The sequence below is a fragment of the Podarcis gaigeae genome (genome assembly GCF_964106915.1).
Source record: "Podarcis gaigeae genome assembly, chromosome: 5".
NCBI lineage: Eukaryota > Metazoa > Chordata > Lepidosauria > Squamata > Lacertidae > Podarcis > Podarcis gaigeae.
This window is the reverse complement of record NC_139681.1, coordinates 65380596-65400973: the sequence shown is the minus strand read 5'-3', so window position 1 is coordinate 65400973 and position 20378 is coordinate 65380596. Positions and strand designations below refer to the sequence as shown.

Below are 20378 nucleotides of genomic sequence, written 5' to 3'. Positions count from 1 at the left end.
TCAATGCAGTTGAATATATACAATATTGGATGTAAGTTGGCAGTGCTTCAAATTAAGAGCAAACAACTACAGGGGAATCCCCACTTATGCAGCAGTTCCATTCCAGGATGCATGCAAACGGGATTCCCCTGTTCAGCCCCCATTTCACCCCCTTCTGGTACCATTTTTGGTGTGCATGTCAGTGAGAGCGTGTGTGCTGATTGTGTGCAATTGGGGAGTTGCCTGTAAATGTGATGGAGCTGCTGTACTATTCAAACAGCCTGAAATAATGTGTTTGTGGAAGGAAGGAGACTGTCCAATTACTTACTCTAATTGTATCTAAAGATTTACTTTCCAGGTGCTCTTAACTTCTGATTAATATACTATCTGCAGCAAATATTCCAAAAAAGGAGAAAATAACTGAGAAGTGTTCTACATAACATTGGCTAGGAAATTTTTGAAGTAATCTTCATTTCGTCAAACTAACTGAGGTTCAGGGAGGGGTCTTTAAGTTTCATTTTATCAGAGCTGTAACTAGTTTAGAGATTGTAGGACATTATAAAAATATTGCTCAAGAGATGGTTATTATGAAATTTAGAATATGAAATATTCATTTTTATATATTGTGGAAATTATTTAATGTCACCATGTTTTTTATGGGAAATGTACTTATTAGTGTAAAAAATATGAATTAATTATTAATGGGGGGGAAATATGCACAGGCTCCATCTTCAGACATTACTTGAATATATATTAAGATCCCCTACTGAACTGTGGAAATTCATTCAAGGTAGGATTGTTTTCTCATGAAGCTTGAAAGCCATTTTAATGGATTATGTTCTAATCAAATAACTCCAAGAAATAGGGGAAAAAAAACACTAGGGGGGAAAATAGGAATTCTTAAGTTCAGGGCAGATATATACAGGGGAAATGTGAAGAATGACATTTGGGTCATTTACTATGTGTTCCAGCAACAAAGGTGTAAGTCTGAATCAACATCATCAACAGTGTCAAGGTTATACTGACCCATCAAACAGGGATGTCTCAGTTCAAGCCAAGTTTACATATCTTTCCAAATTTTCTTACTATTGTTGTGGTAGGGAACTTGGAGGGGGTAATAGGAAACTGGTTTGATTACATAGTGAACACTACATGAGCTGTAATGCATGCTGGTTTTAAACAAACATATCTCTTGACATTCAGAGCAACCTGTTACCATGCATGCGTTAAAGAAGTGAATTGCAACAAGTAAAAGCAAGTGGGCATACAGCAGGCACAATTGATTCCCAATCAAGTTTCACATTAATTCTGAGAGCACTTGATCCCTGAAGAAATAATTGTTTGACTAGGTCAGCTTTTCAACAGTGCCCCTTCATTAACTCCAATCAATGTCATGAAAGTATTACTGTTCATCTAGTTTGTCGCAGGCCTCTTAAACATCTGAAGAATTGTTTTTTGCTTGCCTGAAAGCACTTCTGCATCTTTTGAGTTAGAGCTGTTGACACAATTCAAAACATTTCCTCCTTTTACAGAAGGTGACTTTGCCTGGAGCTGGTTAGAGGGTTTCCAGTTCTCATTGTGGGAGCTTCTGTGTAGTTTTCGCTTATCTGTTTCAAGTGGGCTGTTTGAAGACTTTGAGTTCTTTGAAAGCCTGCTCCGTTTCCTTGCAACTGGAGATTCTTTTACTGACTGAGATGTTGTAGGACGCAAATGATATTCATCTGGAGACCCTTTTTTGCGATTTAGCATGTTCTGTTCTTTGTCCATTTCCCTCTGAAGCTTCAGAGCCAGACGTCTATCCTCTTCTTCTTGCTTTTGCCTTTCATAAAACTGCTGCTCCAAACTTATCTGCCTTTCTATATCATCCATCTCTTCTTCATCATCAGTTTGTGAGAAAGTTCTTTTCCTTTTATCATTTAAGTATGAATCAACTGCTGCTTCAGGGAAGGATTCTTGAGATGTTCTCAACTGCATGTCTATTGTAAAACTCTCATTTTTATAGTCATAACCATCCGCACCTCTCTTTGCCTCCCTGATTGCCTGTGGAGATAGTGTGGGCATTTCATTTTCTCTTCCCTTTTCTCTTGATGTACAGATGTTTTTAGTGTTGCTGCTCTCCTGGAAGAAAGAAATGTGCAAATTATAGCTGTCAAATACAGTTCACTATTCCCAAAAGATTTTGCATGTACTCATGTTATAAATATGAAAAAGAACTGGCATTCATATTGGCAATATGGAGTATGGAAATGTATGGGATATTAAAATTCACATAGATATCACATGTACTTATACGAGAATGCTGAAATCTTTATACTCCACAGGAATCAATATATGTATACATTACCTCAGAAAAGGAGCCAGAATGTTCTTCTTGCCAATTTTTAAAGCACCTCTTTGGAGGCAAGGAATTAAAGGGCTTTGGAGACAAATACCTTAAGGAAAAAGGAACATAAGTACACTTTTACAGCATGTGAAGAACAAAGTCTTAAGGCAAAGTCAGCATAATTCTTAACTTAATGCAATCCTATTTCTATTCAGAAGTAAGTCCTACTGAAGTCAGTAGGTAAGTGGGACTAAGACTGCAGTCTAAGAGCAGAGCATGTGGCAAAATGTTATAAAACTAAGCTTTTTATATTGCTTATGCTGCCAGGAGCGACGGTGGAAAAGCATGTGGTCAGAACCAGCTTGGGGAAGTCCAAACTAGGCCAAGTTTTCCAAAATGAGAAAATGCACCACCTTCATATTGTTTTTTTAAAAAAACCACAAGCCCATCAATTGAAAACTGCCAAAATAAAGTCATATCATAAAGCTCCTATTATCATACTGTTAAATTTCTCCTTCCATGGTGTATATAACGAATTATGTACCAAGAAACCAAGAGACAAATTACTGGATCCAACTTACTTTTTAATGTCCACAGAACTGCAGCTTTTGCTTTTTGATGTTTTGCCAGAATCAGAGGGGGCGGGTCCATGTGACAGGCTGCTGTTCATTTGCTCCTCAGCAGAGCTGTTCTGTATTGACAAAAAAGCACATCAATATAAATAAACATGTTTTTATACAGTCATTAGTCTTTTGGCACAATTTAATACAATCCTAATACATGCAAATGATTTAAAACATTATAAACAAACTCTAATATACCCATACTGTTCCCAACAAAGGAAACTCTTAGAGCCCTTATTTATATCATACAGAGTTCCCAGAGTGTTGAAATAAAATGCTATCATGAGGCCATCACCCACCAAATCTCCCTAATAAGAGGGAGGTGTAAAAGAAGCATATTGTGATAGAAGAGGGCAGAATCCACCCCCCTCAGAAACAACTGACTGAAGAATTTAGGGACAGAATCTCTGAGTAGGCTCTAATGTAAAACACCAATGAAAGAAACCACTGTTACTGAGACCAAACCCAGGTGGAACTTTCCTCCCATCTACAATAGAATCCAGTGGGTTTTCATTGCCACCACCTCCCATCATGGAAGAAAATGGATTTTGGCTTTTACCTGGTTCAATATGTGCTCATTTCGCTAGGAACACTTCTAGGTTTAATCTTAAGATTCATTCATAACAGGCATTAGATTCTTAACTAGAAGTAGGAATATTAAAGAAAAATGTTCACAAGTGAAGCCCACTAATTTAAATTAAAAGTAATAGGTTGGAATTTCCTGCATTTGTAATATAAATGTGTAATCTGTAGTCATTTCAAAACTTAGAATTCTTCCAAGTTACATCTTTTAATTTTTAACACTGCTTTTTTCAATTCCAGATTAATCAGAATAGTCAAAGGAGGTAGATCTTGTGAAACCAGGGGGAAATGTTACATTGGGATAGTGAAATAAGCAGACTACATAGAATAAATGTTCAATACGTTGATAATATCTACTTTTTATGCAGAAAGCAGATAAATGTTGGCATCCATCTGCCTCAAAAGAAAATGGATTAGTCTTCCAGAGGTGATGTCAAACTGCTGGAGAATCATAGCGGCTGCTGTGGCTGCAGAGTGTGCTGCCTCCCGCATTGTTTCTACTGCATTAGCAGCACAGAAGTGACCTCTCCAAGGTGCTAGCCTGGGCAGTATGCATGGAGGCCCTCGGCTGCTCAGATGACAAGAGCCCTCTCTCTTAGCATCACTGATGTGGTCCAAAGGGAAGTAGAGCAATACATTTCATACCAGCTTTCTGGCTGCAGGAGTTGCCAGAAAGAGGCATACAAGACACCATCCAACTGCCTTGAGGACTTTGAATTTATGTACTGTTTACTTCTTAGCCTTTTCTTCTCCCAAAGATGTCCCACAAAGTAGCAGGTAGAGGTATTTTGCTCTGGGTTTACTCCCAAAGCCTTTCTCACAAATGAGTATAGCTGCAAGGCAGCAGAGGTTTAGGATCAGTTTTCCTTCTCCTAGATGGGCTGCCTTCCCATGCTGATGAGCCCCATCTTGGGGCATATATAGGCTCTTTAGATAGGTAACATTGAAAAGGTGCCTGGTATGTACCTTCTTCAAATTTTAAGGCTTCAGAAAATAAACTGATGGTATTCTAAGTCACACTTTTTGGAACATTCCGTCTGCACAAGCATTATAGCTTGCCAGATGGAACAATCTTCCCCTCTCCTTGCTCTGTGCGCTGCTCTGGGGTATTCTCTTGATCCGCTCTAAGCCAATTTCAGGAGGCACTGGGGGGAAGGGGGGATGCCTCACTGCATAAGTGAAAGCCCTTATGAAGGGGGGCATTCTGTCCTGAGAATTTAATTGAACTGAGTTGTCTACCATCAAGCTGCTACTTACCAGATCGCAACTTAGTTTCCGTGCCAATATTTCATCTAGTTGTAATTGTTCTTCCATCTGTTTTTTCCTTTCTTCTGCTAGCCTCTGCTCTTCTTCCTCTTCTGCCAATAGCCTCTGAATATACTCTTTGCTTGCATTGCTTGCTTCTTCTTCATGAGCCAGTCGTTCTGCTTCTGCCTGAAGTAAGAGTATATCATAACTTATTTCTGACTTTTTCTTGCAGTTTAGAGACTGAACACCATAGCCAAAAGCTTTTTCTTTTGACTGAAGCTTTTGTGGGGTTTTTCTGAAAACTGACTATTAGTGGGTCCCACACAGCTTTCTAGATTTACCTTGCTTATCTCTTCTTCATACTCCTGTCTTAATTCTCCAGGTTTACTTAAACAGCGCACTGGCTGATGTAGGCACACTATCCAGAAAAGAAAAGATTTGAGAAATATAGTTATTAATGAACCAATTAAGGACTGTAGTTTTCCTATAAAGAAACATCAAGTTCCAATTTAATCTCAGTACTATATGACAGAATACACTTCTAAAGTCACATCAAAATGTAGTTGATCACTTAAGTGCTGTTCTGTCAATGACAGTTTCTGACTTCCTTGGTACTAAGGATTAAGTAAACCTCCAATATAAATAAGTAAAAGAAGGCTTCAAAGTTTTTCGAAAGAAACTGCAATTGTTTCAGCCCTTGCACTCTTTGATTTGACTTCTTTAGTAATGGACAAATTCTTGAACTAAGTTCCAAAGAACTACACAACTAGTTCTGTGAATCCAAAAGGGCTTTAAATGCTACTGAAATAGAAGATTAAAAAAATAATAGTTTGGCTAAAGGTCGAATGAAACTTTTTAAAAAATTATTTCACTGGGCTAGGACAAGCTCTTAACGTAAAACTAAATTCTGGCCCAGAGGTTTCAAACCCATTCATGTAGACAAGACTATTCCAATTCTGTAGTGCTCACTTTCAGCAATGGTTACTTTTCCATATTCTATTACTTCAGCCTTGCAAATAAACCAGGAAATGCTGGTAACCACAAATGTTTTACTATCCACCTGTCCACTATCCACACTGTAGGCATGCCAATGCCTTAAAAAACATTCCCCAACAAAGCAGTCCATTTTGAGCTTTCAAATGTGTCCTTGTCTCGCCACCTGGAGGATATCTTTACTTTCTCGAGACCACAAGGTGGATGCCTGGATACTTACCCGTATTTTTCGCTCTATAACACGCACTCGACCATAACACGCACGTAGTTTTTAGAGGAAAATCCGTAGGCATGCCACCCGTAGGCATTCCTTCCATAACACGCACAGACATTTCCCCTTACTTTTTAGGAGGAAAAAAGTGAGTGTTATGGTGCAAAAAGTACGGTAATTTACTGTGTTCCCAAAAGCATTATTCTAACCTTTTAAACATTTGTAACATATTTTTAAGGCCATATATGCTAGGTTTACTCACTATCTTCTTCTACATCCTGTCCACTAATTCTGCGTTGGCATTCTTCTGGAAAATGTTTTTGAATCTTTTCCCATAATTCCAAATTAATAAGAGTGTTATTGCGGGCATTATATCGTGCCCAAGAAGAGACTCGCCGGCGACAGAAAGGGCAGTACAGGCTGCTCTTTTCCACTGTAAGCTGAAAACAGGAATTGCAGAGAGTGTGGTTGCATGGCAGCGTGACTGGTTCCAGTAAAATCTCCATGCAGATATTACAGCGACAGTCAGATAAGGACAGTGGAGCCTCCGATTTCTTCGACATGCTGTCTAAGGGAAGGTGACTAGTGCATCATCAGCATCTGAAACCATGACACAGCATCTGGTTAGAATCATCAAAAATGCAGAAAAGTTATCACTACTGGCTCAGCTATTTGGCGCTTTACCTTACAATGTTCTCAACATCCTTCTCTGATCTAACCTTTTTATCACACCTCTCCCATGGTCTATGTTTGATGTGCACACTGTAAAATGGGTGAGCAAACTTTTTCCGCAGGGAGCCGGTCCACTGTCCCTCAGACCTTGTTGAGGGCCGGCCTATCTATCTGTATATATAAAACAAATTTCTATGCACACTGTGAGGGGGGCAAGTAGTCCTCCTCCCAGCCCCAGCCACCTTCTTGGTTTGCCTCCTGCCTCATTCGCCGAAGGGCTGGTGATGGTGGCGTGAAACAGGCTTCCTCCCCACCTAGAGAAAGAAGGCACTGTGCTTACCTTCCCAGGGGCTGCCGCCGCTGTCACCACTTCTCTTGAAGCGGATAGGCAGAGAGAGATCATCTGCTCCACTCTCTGGCCCACAGGAGCCCCAGGGCAGCGGCAGGAGGAAGAGGCCGAGCGGCGGCGGCTTTGCCAATCAAACGCAGCTGAGGTAAACCAGGCACAGCGTTTGATTGGCAGAGCTGCCGCCGCTCGGCTGCTTCCTCCTGTTGCCATCACCGGGAGTCTCGGCTTTGCAGTGGGTTCTGGCTTCACGGCACGGGCCAGATCTAGGAGCCAGGTGGGCCAGATCCGGCCCAGGGGCCTTTGTTTGCCGATCCCTGCTGTTTAAGTTCTACATAGAACAGTCCTATCAACTATGAGTCTGCATCAACATATTCGGTATTCATTCAAGAGCCTGCGCTTTGCTTTATTTTATTATATCCTCTGCCAATTTACAGCTTGAGGTATTAGAAGTACTGGGCTTGCATGTTCCCCTGTCTTTACAACTGGGCAGGAGGAGGACTTCTACGAAGTTTAGTTTTGCTAAAGAATTGTGGTTCAGCTTTACATATGAACCAAGGATCTTTGTTTAAAACAAAATGTGGTCAATGTCAAAACAACCAACTAGCCTTATTCGGTTCAGTCTTCTCTACGTATATATGGAGGAACACGCGTAAGTCCTTATCTTCACTTGTTAAATGGGATGAAAACAAGCATGTATTCATATTTTACTAACTGAAAGTGGTTGAAATGAATTGAAATACCACTTTCCAGTCCAAAGAGAAACCTGCAGCTGCTTTTCACGTGTGCCTGTGAAGCTCAAAATTCTATTAAGAACCCTGCTTAGTATTTACTGTTAATTTCAACAATTTGTTTAACGCTTAGTCATAGTCATCTCTAATCAGTGTACAGGAGGTCCAGTAAGATGAAAAATAAACAAATGCTATACAATCAGAATTCATTTAAAAAGTTTGTTGCAATAAAAAACATCAGTAAGCACAGGAAGATCAACAGGGAGGGGGCCCAAAATACTGACAGTAAGGCTCCTTGTGGGTACAAACCATGTATCCGAGCCATGGAGCAGTGGTGTGTGTTAACAGCAACTCCCTTGACGGCCCCAGTGATTAGGAATATAAAGGATCAGTCAGTCCCTGAGGTATCCCAGGTCCAAGTTGCTAAAAGCCTTGAAAATTAATACAAAATCCTTGAACCTGGACTGGTAGCATATGGGCAGTCAGTGCAAGCTTCTGAGTACTGTAGTTACATGCATTTACATTGCATAGAACAGTATTTTCATTACAAGTAGGTATCATGCTGTTATTAAAAGCTGCTTGCCAATTTAGATACAAAAATGGCTTTACAAAACATCGTGCACAGATGTAGGATGCTGGTGCAGGAACAACAGGTCAATTCAAAAAGCACTGATAATTTCTAAACAGAAAAATGGGGCGGGGCTGACCGTGAGAGACCATTCCCATATACAAAAGCTTACATTTAACCTGAAACTCACCTACATGCACTGTTTTCTGGTTCCCAACTTGTTTTAATAAGATTTACAGGTGTGTGCGCGCACAACAGGAAGTTTGGCCAGAGATATGTGTGCTCAATTCCCTTCCACGAACATTTCAGTGAATATACACGGGAAAGTGTGAGTTGCGAGTCCTACTGTTACTGCTGTTGGTTCTCCTCGTCCTCCTCTTCTTCTCCTCACACACTTGGAGAAAAGTTCTTCAGCTTCCCCACTGTCAGGAGCGAAGGCCAAGAAGCCTCTCGACGTCCGCCCCACATTTCTAGGCCAGAGGCCTAGGAAACATTCGCCTCAGGGGGCCCCGGCTGACAAGTGGGAACTAAGCGGAGCCTGAGGCCGCGGGGCTTCCAGAACCGATTCACCGTTCCGACGCTTGACTTCCCGTTGCTAGGCGCCAAAATGGAGACACCGGAAGAGGAAACCGCGCGCGAGCCCGGCGACTCGGTGTCCGCCTGTCTCGGAATTCTGACCCGCCACTTCACCCCCTCCCTCCCGTTCCACGCGCGTGCGCGAGAGAGCCCGCCCAACGGCTAGCTTTTATTCCGAGAAAGGGCGAGGAAGCGGGAGAGGCGTCTAACCTGCCTCAGCGCGCGCAGACGACGCGCGCATGCGTGCCAGGCGAACTCCTGTACAGCCACGCCTACAAGCGCGCGGAGGGAAATCCCGCCCCTTAGTCCTGCCGCAGGCTTCGAGCGTGGAATAATCGAGTTGCAGTACTGCAACTGGTGCGGGAGGGCCAGTGCGGGTGTGCTGTTTGATTCGGAGCACCGCAGGCTTTTGAGTACTATGGTGGGGGAAAGCGTGTTATTGAGCCACAATGTATAAAATAATGAAACACTAATAATTGCAAGATTGCTGTACTCATTTTGAGAGCTTTTTGTGTTTATGCTCAAGTGTTTCGTCCCCCCCCCCCCCTCAATAGTGTTTATACAATTGGTTCAGTCTGTTTGGGCAACGACTTTAGAAAACGAACCAACCGTTATTTGCTTTTTAAGATTGCAGTTAATTATATTTAGACAACCGTTTTTGGCTTAAGAGGAGGTTGGAGGACCATAAGGTCCGGGGGGGGGGGGAGTGGTATATAAATGCAATAAGCGACTTGGGACCAGCTTACCTGAAAGACTGCCTTCTGTGATGGAAATGGGCATAGAGCTTGATCCTCTTTAGAGACATACTGTGGGTGCCTCCACCCAGGCTGGCCCAAAACATTTTGGCACCCGAGGTGTACCCCAAATAGCACTCCCCTACCCACCAGGACAGAAAGGGTGAGAGAAAATCTACAATAGGAGCCAGAGAGAGAAGAAAAATCAACCAGATTTGCTGCTTCTCTGGTACCTGCCACCTGAGGCAGTTGCCTCACCTTGCCTCGTGCATGGGCCAGCCCTGGTGAAGAAACTTGCTTTTCAGTACAGTGGTACCTGGGGTTACATACGCTTCAGGTTACAGACTCCGCTAACCCAGAAATAGTGCTTCAGGTTAAGAACTTTGCTTCAGGAGAAGTACAGAAATTGGGCTCCGGCGGCGCAGCGGCAGCAGGAGGCCCCATTAGCTAAAGTGGTGCTTCAGGTTAAGAACAGTTTCAGGTTAAGAACGGACCTCCGAAATGAGTGAGATGTGGACATGTTATTCTTATGTGCCAGTATAGTGAAACACTGGTTCTTTTTCCCCTTTGCATTGTGGGATTATTTCTAACATCCTTCGCTTCTATACAGACGTAAAAGTCTGTTTATAATCAAACACGCTTCTCTCCCCTTCACGCACGGCGAAAGCCTGTCCCTGGCACACAGACCCCTGCATTCCATTCCTTGCATACCACACTTTTTCTACTTAAGTTCACTTTAAGTTCACAATGAGATGTTAATCCTCAATGTATAATTAATTATGTGAGTTTATATTATGATCATAACATTGATAATTGCTTTAGTCATATTATAATCAATCTTAGTTATAAGTGGATTAAGAGCTTATATACCTGTCTAAGTGCAGCTCTTGCATATTTTCTTTCATGTGCCAAAGATCTATGGAGCTGTGTAAGCCCGCCTTACATACAAATGAGCCAATAAGATTCCAGTTTCTTTGTTTGTATTTGAACCAATGAGCGACTAGCACCTCCGTGGCCATGCTTTGTAACTTTGAATAAAAGGAGATGCTGTGGAGCTAGAGAGCAGACGCAGACGCACACACTCTCTCTCTCTCTCACCACACGCAAGCTCTCTGAACCAAATATCTCTTTGTCTGTTGTTATTTATCAACGCAACATCTGGTGACCCCTTGACGTGATTCTGAAGACAGGTAAGTAACCAGATCCCTTTAGAGCCTGCATCCCTCATACTAACCCGACTAGGAAAAGTCTAAAGCGCGCTTAAACCGTTAGTATGGGAGGAAATTTAAGCAGCATGCAAGCGGCTCATGCAAGAGAGCTTTACTCGCTAGTAAAGCAAACTGTAGACAAAGTTCAAATTTCTCTAAGAGAGATAGAACAGTTAATTCAGGAAATAAAGTTTCAATATCCGTCATATCCAGACGGAGGATTATTAGACATTAGCACATGGGAAAAGATAGGGAAAATCCTTTTCTCCGAGCCAAGGGCTCCAATTAACTGCCTACTCACATGGCAAAAATGTGCAAATGCGATTGCAAAGCTAGAATTGTCTTCTCCCTCGGTTTCTTCACTCCTTGCCTCAGCAGACCATCCCCCACCATATCCTAAAGTCCTACCTCCTTTGTCTCCTTCCTCACCCTGCCTGAATTCCCCCTCCCCCTTTTCTCCGTCTCAGCTTCCTGAAACCCTTCTCCCTCCCTCTGCTGTGCCTGCTGCCTCTCCTTCTGCTTCCTCCCCCCCTGGATCTCTTTCTCCGTCTGTTCCTTCAGAAACCAAGCCTCCGCCTGCTTCTGCCCCCCCCATCCCCCTTTCCCTCCCTCCTTCACATTCCTCTGGGTCACTCCTTCATGGAGCCGTCCGTGCTGGGCTTTTACAAGCTCAGCAGGAAGGCCTGCTTTCCTTGGACGAACGATCTGCGTGGTCTGGGGAAATTCCTTCTCTTTTCCCCTTTACTTATTTGCCTATTCCAGGGACTGCGCAGCAGCAAGTATCTCATGAAAAACTTCCATACTCTGTAATGAGGGACCTCAGAAAGGCTATCTCTGATTCAGGCTTGAAATCCCCTTACGTTAACGGATTAATAGAAAGCATAATTACAGGGTTTACTATGGCACCACAAGATTGGAAAGATTTGATGAGAATGATGTTATCTCCTGCACAATATGTTGTTTTTGAAAGTGAATTTAAACATAGTGCCATAGCTCTAGCTGATCCAATGCACACAGCCAGTCAAATTTTTGGTTCTGCACCATTTGATAGCTTGACTGCTCAAGCGCTTCTATCAGATTCACACTTTAAACGTACAGCGACTTGTGTGCAGCGTGCAATTCGTAAGATTCCTGTCTCAGGGCAGGCTCTGAGTTCTTTTGTAAATGTTAAGCAGCAACACTCAGAGCCCTACCATCAATTTATAGATAGATTAAAGGAATCAATATCTAGACAGGTGGACAATGAAACAGCCCAGAATGAGTTGATGAAAAAATTGGCTTATGAAAATTCTAATTCTGATTCAAAAAAATTATTGCAGTCTGTTATAACTCGATCAAAATTTAGTCTTGCGGACATGATACAGGCGTGTTCCGAAATTGGGACACATTCTTATACAATGTCATTGCTTGCTACTGCAATCCAGGACTCTGGGAAACAAACAGGTAATTGTTTCAATTGTCAACGCCCTGGTCATTTTGCCAGGCAGTGCACAGCCCCAAAGGGGACTGCACGAAAGGATGTTACTGCAAATACCACGACTAGACCTTCCAAAAAATGCCCGAAATGTGGGAAAGGCTATCATTGGGCAAATCAATGTAGGTCTCAGGGAAACTTCATTGGGCCCCGACTCTCGGGCCCCAAAGAATAGAGAGTTGTCAGCCTTTAGTTTCTGCTGCTGCAAAAGTTTCTAAAAATATGCCTTCTGAATTTGCTGTTGATTTGATTAATCAAGAGACCAAAGTCACTGCTTTACCAGGTGAAATCATAATCATGGCCAGCCAAATGGCAGGTCCACTTCCTTCTAATCTCACAGGTTTAATTTTACCTAAATTTTCTGCTGCAAAACAAGGCATTCAAGTCATCCCAGGTGTCCTGCCTCCTGACTATGTGGGCACAATTATGGTTCAATTTTGGAGCCATATGCCCATGCAGTTAACAAGAGGAGAATCTTGGGCGCAATTGGTGATGCTGCCTTCTCCCCCTGATGTTGTTTCTGCTATTGACACTAATTTGCACAAGTTCTCTTCGTCTTTTTCCCCACAGCTTCTAGCTGTGACCCAACGTATTGGAAGAGAAAAACTCCTTCGTAAGTATAAAATTAATGGAAAACTAATAGAGGGTCTAATTGACACTGGCGCTGATGTTTCTGTCATTTCCAGTGAATTTTGGGACCCCACTTGGCCCCTTGAATCTTCTCCTGAAGTGTGGGGCGTGGGAGGTAATCAGACTTCTTGCAAAAGCGCACAGTGGCTGCCTGTTTCTCTGCCTGATAGCTCTGAAGCTATTGCATATATTCAGCCCTGTGTGCTCAAAATCCATCTCAACCTGTGGGGAAGGGATTTATTACAACAATTAGAAGCAACCATTCAAATTAATGAGTAAATTTGTGCTTCCACTTAGGTGGAAATCCACTGATCCTATATGGGTTCCGCAATGGCCTCTTTCTACAGAGAAATTGACTGCTTTGAGACAATTGGTCGATCAGCAATTATTAGCTGACCATATAGAACCCTCATTTAGCCCTTTCAATACTCCAGTTTTTGTCATAAAGAAGAAAAATGGAAAATTTAGATTTTTGCATGACTTGAGGAAAATTAATGAGATAATTGAACCTATGGGGCCTTTGCAATGTGGTCTGCCTAATCCAAATATGATTCCACATTCATATCAATTGGCTATAATAGATCTGCAGGATTGCTTCTTCTCTATTCCCCTGCATGAAAAGGATCGAAAATTCTTTGCTTTTACAATTCCAGAATTAAATAATTCAAAGCCAGTTAAGAGATATCACTGGAAGGTTCTGCCACAAGGAATGATAAATTCCCCCACTATGTGCCAATATTTTGTGGATAAGGCGCTTCAATCTTTCCGTCTTAAGTATCCACATCTTATGATTTATCATTACACAGATGATCTGATTTTTTACGCTCCAGTCCTTCCCTCTAATTGGAAACATGATTTAATAACTTGTTTGTCTTTGTATGGTTTAAAAATCGCTCCAGAGAAAGTCCAGGAATTCCCCCCCTTTCAATATCTGGGACATAAAATGATAGCTAGTTAGCAGTATAGGAGGGAACAGCAGCTGGAAGCAAGCCCTACTAATCTGCTTCTATCCCTCGTTGCTTGTCTTAACATGAATTCCATGATAATTCTCATTTTCAGTATTTTATTTTTGCCTCTCTCAGCTTCTGCTCTTCCTACTGGTGATTCCACAACACCAAATGTGTGGGAAACGTTTGCAAAAACACTCAACGTCTCTTCCTTTTGTCTTACTCAGCAGGTAGCCATTGGTGAAATCCTTGGCTCTTGTCTTATTCCTGTTTGCCATGATCCTTCAGACATACAAAATGATACTTGGTTTTTCGCATCCTTACCCAGAAATAGTTCTCTTCGCACCCTTGGTTACACTGCTTATTCTGTTTGGGGTGACCAGGTGCGTAAACGACCACCTTTAGCTATAGACTTGACGACACCTTATGTGGCATCCTACAATGTCACTTGTGCTCGTATGGTGAATTGTACAAAATCCAACTGTGTGAAAATGGGCAAGGATAATTTTAATTGCTCTGAATACGTGAACATCTCTTATGTGTATAAATACACAGAACTACCTGCAGGTTGGTTTTGGTCATGTCCTGGCTATACGTTTAATTATATTCCAGCAAACATTAGCCACGGTACACCCTGCTGTTTAAGCCGTTTGTCTATCATATTGCCTGAAAAGCATCATTTCTCCTACTCTCGTTATCGCCGCGATGTTGAATTGTCTGACGATTGTGATGACCTTGTCTCTCTTCCCAGTAGATCTGAATATATCTCTTTAGCCGTCTCTCTTTTAGGCGTACCAGGATTGGCTGTGCGCAACAGCGCAAATATTAACTCTTTAGCTTGCTCTGCAGCAAAATCCCTGAATTTTACTTCTCAAGCGCTTCATCTTCTCAACACAGAGCAAGCCGAACTTCACAATGGTTTATTTAAGAACAGGGCTGCTATAGATTATTTACTCATGCTCCATCATTATGGTTGTGAACAAGTCGAAGAAATGTGCTGCTTCAACATCACTGACAATTCTAAGGCCGTTCAACGTCAAATTTCTCATTTGCAAAATCTTACCCACCATATTAAACAGGACATTGGGTCTTCTGGTTTCTGGGACTCTATTTTTCTGTGGCTCACTGGCTGGATGCCTGGTTTTAATTGGCTTCGTAGTCTTTTTTATTACGGAATAATTATTGTATGTATATTAATTTTGTTTTGTTGCTTTCTCCAATGCATTCCTAGCCTCACAAATCTTTTTTCTCGCCTTTTTTCTCCCCCTCAACCACCTAGTGCACTCCTTGCAGCTTATTATGCGAAATGGCAACGCAACCAGTAAGAAAAAATAAAAACAAAAAGGGGAGATGTGGGTAGGATTATTTTGAGATTCGCTGGCAAACCACTAATCTTGAAGTATTTTTGCCCCATCAACCCTAGCAGTATTATTTCCGGCATTCGATGGCAAACCACTAATCCGGAAGTATTGTTGCTTTTATTCACCTAGTTGCTTTATCTCGCTAAGAAGAAAAGAAAGGAGGAGATGTGGACATGTTATTCTTATGTGCCAGTATAGTGAAACACTGGTTCTTTTTCCCCTTTGCATTGTGGGATTATTTCTAACATCCTTCGCTTCTATACAGACGTAAAAGTCTGTTTATAATCAAACACGCTTCTCTCCCCTTCACGCACGGCGAAAGCCTGTCCCTGGCACACAGACCCCTGCATTCCATTCCTTGCATACCACACTTTTTCTACTTAAGTTCACTTTAAGTTCACAATGAGATGTTAATCCTCAATGTATAATTAATTATGTGAGTTTATATTATGATCATAACATTGATAATTGCTTTAGTCATATTATAATCAATCTTAGTTATAAGTGGATTAAGAGCTTATATACCTGTCTAAGTGCAGCTCTTGCATATTTTCTTTCATGTGCCAAAGATCTATGGAGCTGTGTAAGCCCGCCTTACATACAAATGAGCCAATAAGATTCCAGTTTCTTTGTTTGTATTTGAACCAATGAGCGACTAGCACCTCCGTGGCCATGCTTTGTAACTTTGAATAAAAGGAGATGCTGTGGAGCTAGAGAGCAGACGCAGACGCACACACTCTCTCTCTCTCTCACCACACGCAAGCTCTCTGAACCAAATATCTCTTTGTCTGTTGTTATTTATCAACGCAACAGTGAAGTACTTAACCCGAGTGCTCACTGGAAGGACAGATCGTGAAGCTGAGGCTCCAATACTTTGGCCACCTCATGAGAAGAGAAGACTCCCTGGAAAAGACCCTGATGTTGGGAAAGGTGGAGGGCACAAGGAGAAGAGGACGACAGAGGACGAGATGGTTGGATAGTGTCTTCGAAGCTACAAACATGACTTTGGCCAAACTGTGGGAGGCAGTAGAAGACAGAAGTGCCTGGCGTGCTCTGGTCCATGGGGTCACGAAGAGTCGGACACGACTAAACAACAACACAACCACTGTAGTAGTGCCTAGCTATGGAATACTTTTCTCAGAGAGACCAACTTAAAGCCATCTTAGTGGGTGTTTTGGTGCCAACTGAATATGTTTCTGTTCTTTTAAAAAATTATGCCGTCTAATTAGAGCTGTATGAGCAGGAGGAAATGGGCTTTTCAGGGACCCCCCCCCCCAAAGTGGGAAGCCATGTTGTTGTCATCTCCCCTCTCCATTTTTTCCCTTAGTTTTTAAAATTGATGTATTTCAGTTATATTAATCTAACCCATAGAGAATGTTATGTTATCGGGCAACATATACAAATGGATATGTAAAGGTATGCCCCTAGGTGTGTTTCATAGATTACCCCTTACCCATTTTATGCTCCAAACAAAACTTAAGTAGTTTCTGCTGACGAAGAGGACACTGAAAATGGCTAATAATGAAGTGTTGCAGCCCAGCCATTAGACATGAGTGTGCATAATATTTTCTTTATTGAGCAGTTTGTGATTCCATCAGGTGCAGACAGTACATATTAGACGTAGAGTGTGCTCTGGTGTCAATTTGCTTTTAAATGGGGCTGAATAAGACATGGTGACTAACTTTTAACCACATTGGAAACAGAGAAGAAGATAATAACATGCAGCTATGTTTCTAAATGGCAAAAGAAAGCATAGGAACTATGAGGGTATACATAAAAGTCAAGCTAATCATGGCCAATCATAGATGGCTTAGCGCACTTGAGGTTGCAAGTAAATAAGTATGCATTTAAAAAATCACCTGAAGAGGACTTCCTCTTTATACCCCACTTTTTTTACTGTGAGAAAATTGATCAACAAATTGGGAGCAGGCACTCCCTGAAGTATGCAGCAAAACCCAGCAAATATGTACATTACACTCGCACCAAGACATATGTTTGTGATATATGCAATTATGCCTGCCTCTCAAGAATGGGGCCTGTATTTCAAGTGAGAAACCAAAAAAGGGGAACTTCAAGATTATTACTCTACTGTAGGATCTGGGTGATAGGTTTCAAAAGATAGGAGCAAAATGGGAGTTGTTAATATTAGTAGTAATAATAATGCATAGCTTTAGTCATGCTTCACATATGCAATCTTCATAATCCGTACAACTTCTCTGTGAATTGGGCCAGTACAGTGCAACTTTTCTCTGTTAAAGTTGGGGTGAAGACTGAGAGGAAGTCTTGCATAAAGCTACTGAGTAAGGACTTTGCAGGTATAAGCAGTTTTGGAGACAATTTGTTTCTAGGTTATAATCCTTTAGGGTGTGTCTCTTGTTTTTTTGCAAGCATGTTCAGTTTTTTCTGTATTCCACTATGCGAATAGCAGACAGCAGACTTCGCTGAAGCAGCTGGTTCTTCACCACGTTGTTTATAATAGAGGTGATGTCATTGGCATAATCTTGCCTTTGATCAGCAGGATAGTAGCAGGCATTGTGACAATTTGTAATGAAAAATGCACAGAGGGCTTTAACATCTCCTTCTTGCAGCCCCAGTTTCTCCAATACAGACTCCCAGGCCAGCCTAATTCTTTGGTTTCTGCCTTTTCGCCTCAGAACAGATGACAGAGTAGGAAGGGCTTTTGCCAGATCTGGTAGCATTTCTACCACTTCAGAATGTAAGCAGCGAATAGTTTCAGAAATGTAGCTGTAGAAAAGATTTACCTCCACAGAAGAGAATCTGGAAGAAGATATGGAAATATAACCCATTTTTCAAATAATTAAAGTCAACAGGACCAGGATTTATTGCTATTCAGGTAACAGGAGATATTATAAAGCTACAATCCTGACTACACTTCTTAAGGTGTGTATTTTATTGAACCAGTGGAAATTTAATTCGAGCCAAAAGAAACCATGTTTGTGATAATTAAGCCCAATCCTAAAATGTTTATTTGAAGTAATTCCCTAAAACTAAGGCTAAGTCAACGTTTAGGTTTACATTTTGGACATAAAGTTGGAAAGTTTTCAAGATTTATTCAGAAGTCCTAAATGGAATTATTTCTCTCCAATATTCCATCATTATAAATTAAAATCATCAATCACTACATGTTCATGTGTTGCTCATATGTTAAACCTATCAAATGATGGTTACATTCTTATGATACCATTATCAGGCACTTTACAGCCAAGTTAATATTATTAAAACTTTTATTAGATTTTTTTGCTCTCGGTTTTTCTTTCTCACCTGCCTTCTAGCAGTGATGACCACATTTCATCCTGTTCGAACTCATGCTCCATTACTGTAGTCCGAAACTCAAACTTCTCTGTTAATTTCTGAATGCTAGAGTCTAGCACTGTAAACTGACCCTCTAAAGTCTGCAGTTTGTTCTCCACTCTGTTATGATTTAAAAGCCAGAAGAAGTTATTAAAAGTAAGAACAAGTTAGTCAGGAGTCTCCACTTCTGTAGCATATCCCAAGACTCATAGCTACAGGTTGATTGTAATCACTTGATGAATTTAATCAGCATATGGCTCTGGAACAATACACTTTCTGCATCAGGAAGCATGTTAAACCCTGTATTGCATTATGGCTGCTGCCACTGCGAAAAGAACTGAACTTGTGACAAAGCAAGATCATACCAAGGAATATTAAATCTACAATGCTATGCGTGCTTATCTGGGAGCAAATCATACTGAGCTCACATACACTTATTTTCAAGCAAATATGTACACCATTGTGTACACAGCAGAGTTTTTATTCATTGCCTTTTATACATAGATTTAATGTAGAACTACAGGAGAATAATGGACATACTCTTCATTTTCAAGTTATCAAATATTTAATGGGTATCTTAACATCAGAAGGTCCCTTTGAAAGGGAGTTAGTTTTCGGCATCACATATTTTTCATTTATTCACAGACCCTTTAAGAACTAGAATTTTATTCATTGTTTGGGGTATAACCAGGTCTCCCCCCCCCCCCAGCCAAAACTCACTGGAACTCAGTTCCGCCACCTCTCAGGTAAGCACCATTGCCATTATAAGAGAACAAGGGAGGCATTCATGCTGAGCACCAATTTTTCTAGAAAAACAGCATTGGATACAGCAAATCAACATTAGATGGTGCTCTTCAAATGGTAGCGCAATAGGGACATTCCAGAGATGCGAGTCCAAAACTTACAAAGTCTTATGTATAACATAGTGAGCATGCAAGTGCATTCCAACTTAATTTGATTCTTAATGACTGATGCTTTAATGTATTTTTAATCTCTTGTTGGAAGCTGTCCCAGCCAGATGGGCAGGGTATAAGTAATTATTATTATTATTATTATTATTATTATTATTATTATTGAAAAGCCAGAATCAAAGCCACGTGGAAAGCCATGTTTTAGTCCTGATCACAGGCTAACCACTTTTTAATCAGCATATAATATGGAAACAATTCCCTAACCTTGAATTACTGCAAAGATAATTGATGCATATTGTAACACATACAAGAATTTCAGTCCTAAATACATTTACCAATATGTCAACCCATGGACATTTATATCTAAATACAGTATACGTGTACAGGGCCCCAGTCCAAAAATAAACAACTAGTGGTGTTTAAAAGAGTAAAGAAGAAACACTGTAAACTCTGCAAACCAAGTCATTAATATTTTCATTATTTCTATAATTTCATTAGACATAAAAGAATATGTAATAGCATATTCAACAATACAGTATTTAAGGCTTGGACAGTAGACATTTTCCACCATCATCCAGACCATCATATAAAGGCAGTTACTATATAAAGGTAGCAACTGCTGCCTTCCAAAATAATGTATTATATATCACTTTTTGTAAGCTGCCTTGGAAATTCATCAGGCAGAAAAACAGTATCAATATTATAAACATCTAATTTATAAGGTCTGAATTTTTTTTGCTGTTTCTCACAATCTACCCCCAACAAAGCAGATTGGTTTCCCCTTCATGACCTGTTTAATGTCTTGTTCAGAGCACACAGTGATATAGCTTCTCTGGCCATCTTCAGGGAGAGAAAAATAACCATATGTTTAAATGCTGGTTAGCTTCTCTTTTGCAGCAGACAGCAAACATATAACAGGAGTTCCAACTTGTGCTGAAGGTCAATTTTC

At 41.0% G+C, this 20378-nt stretch overlaps 2 protein-coding genes across 4 annotated transcripts; both read right to left on the bottom strand.

Moving 5' to 3' along the window:
- Positions 1 to 778: 778 nt before the first annotated feature.
- Positions 779 to 9151, bottom strand: RNF168 (ring finger protein 168). 3 transcript variants are annotated; one of them, XM_083741896.1, is made up of 7 exons: positions 8467 to 9151; positions 6222 to 6559; positions 5097 to 5173; positions 4765 to 4941; positions 2884 to 2993; positions 2324 to 2411; positions 779 to 2097 (listed from the first exon to the last, which is right to left on the bottom strand). In XM_083741896.1, the coding sequence occupies exons 2-7, from the start codon at positions 6520 to 6522 to the stop codon at positions 1393 to 1395; spliced, it is 1458 nt and encodes a 485-aa protein (XP_083598022.1). In that variant the 5' UTR covers positions 6523 to 6559; positions 8467 to 9151; the 3' UTR covers positions 779 to 1392. The 3 variants fall into 3 exon arrangements, with proteins under 3 accessions (XP_083598022.1, XP_083598023.1, XP_083598024.1); XM_083741897.1 differs by having other exon boundaries at positions 6222 to 6579; positions 8467 to 9092; XM_083741898.1 differs by having other exon boundaries at positions 8623 to 9036.
- Positions 9152 to 9247: 96 nt separating this feature from the next.
- Positions 9248 to 20348, bottom strand: SMCO1 (single-pass membrane protein with coiled-coil domains 1). The gene is made up of 4 exons (XM_083741986.1): positions 20220 to 20348; positions 18489 to 18638; positions 16307 to 17984; positions 9248 to 9883 (listed from the first exon to the last, which is right to left on the bottom strand). The coding sequence occupies exons 1-3, from the start codon at positions 20291 to 20293 to the stop codon at positions 17600 to 17602; spliced, it is 609 nt and encodes a 202-aa protein (XP_083598112.1). The 5' UTR covers positions 20294 to 20348; the 3' UTR covers positions 9248 to 9883; positions 16307 to 17599.
- Positions 20349 to 20378: the final 30 nt, after the last annotated feature.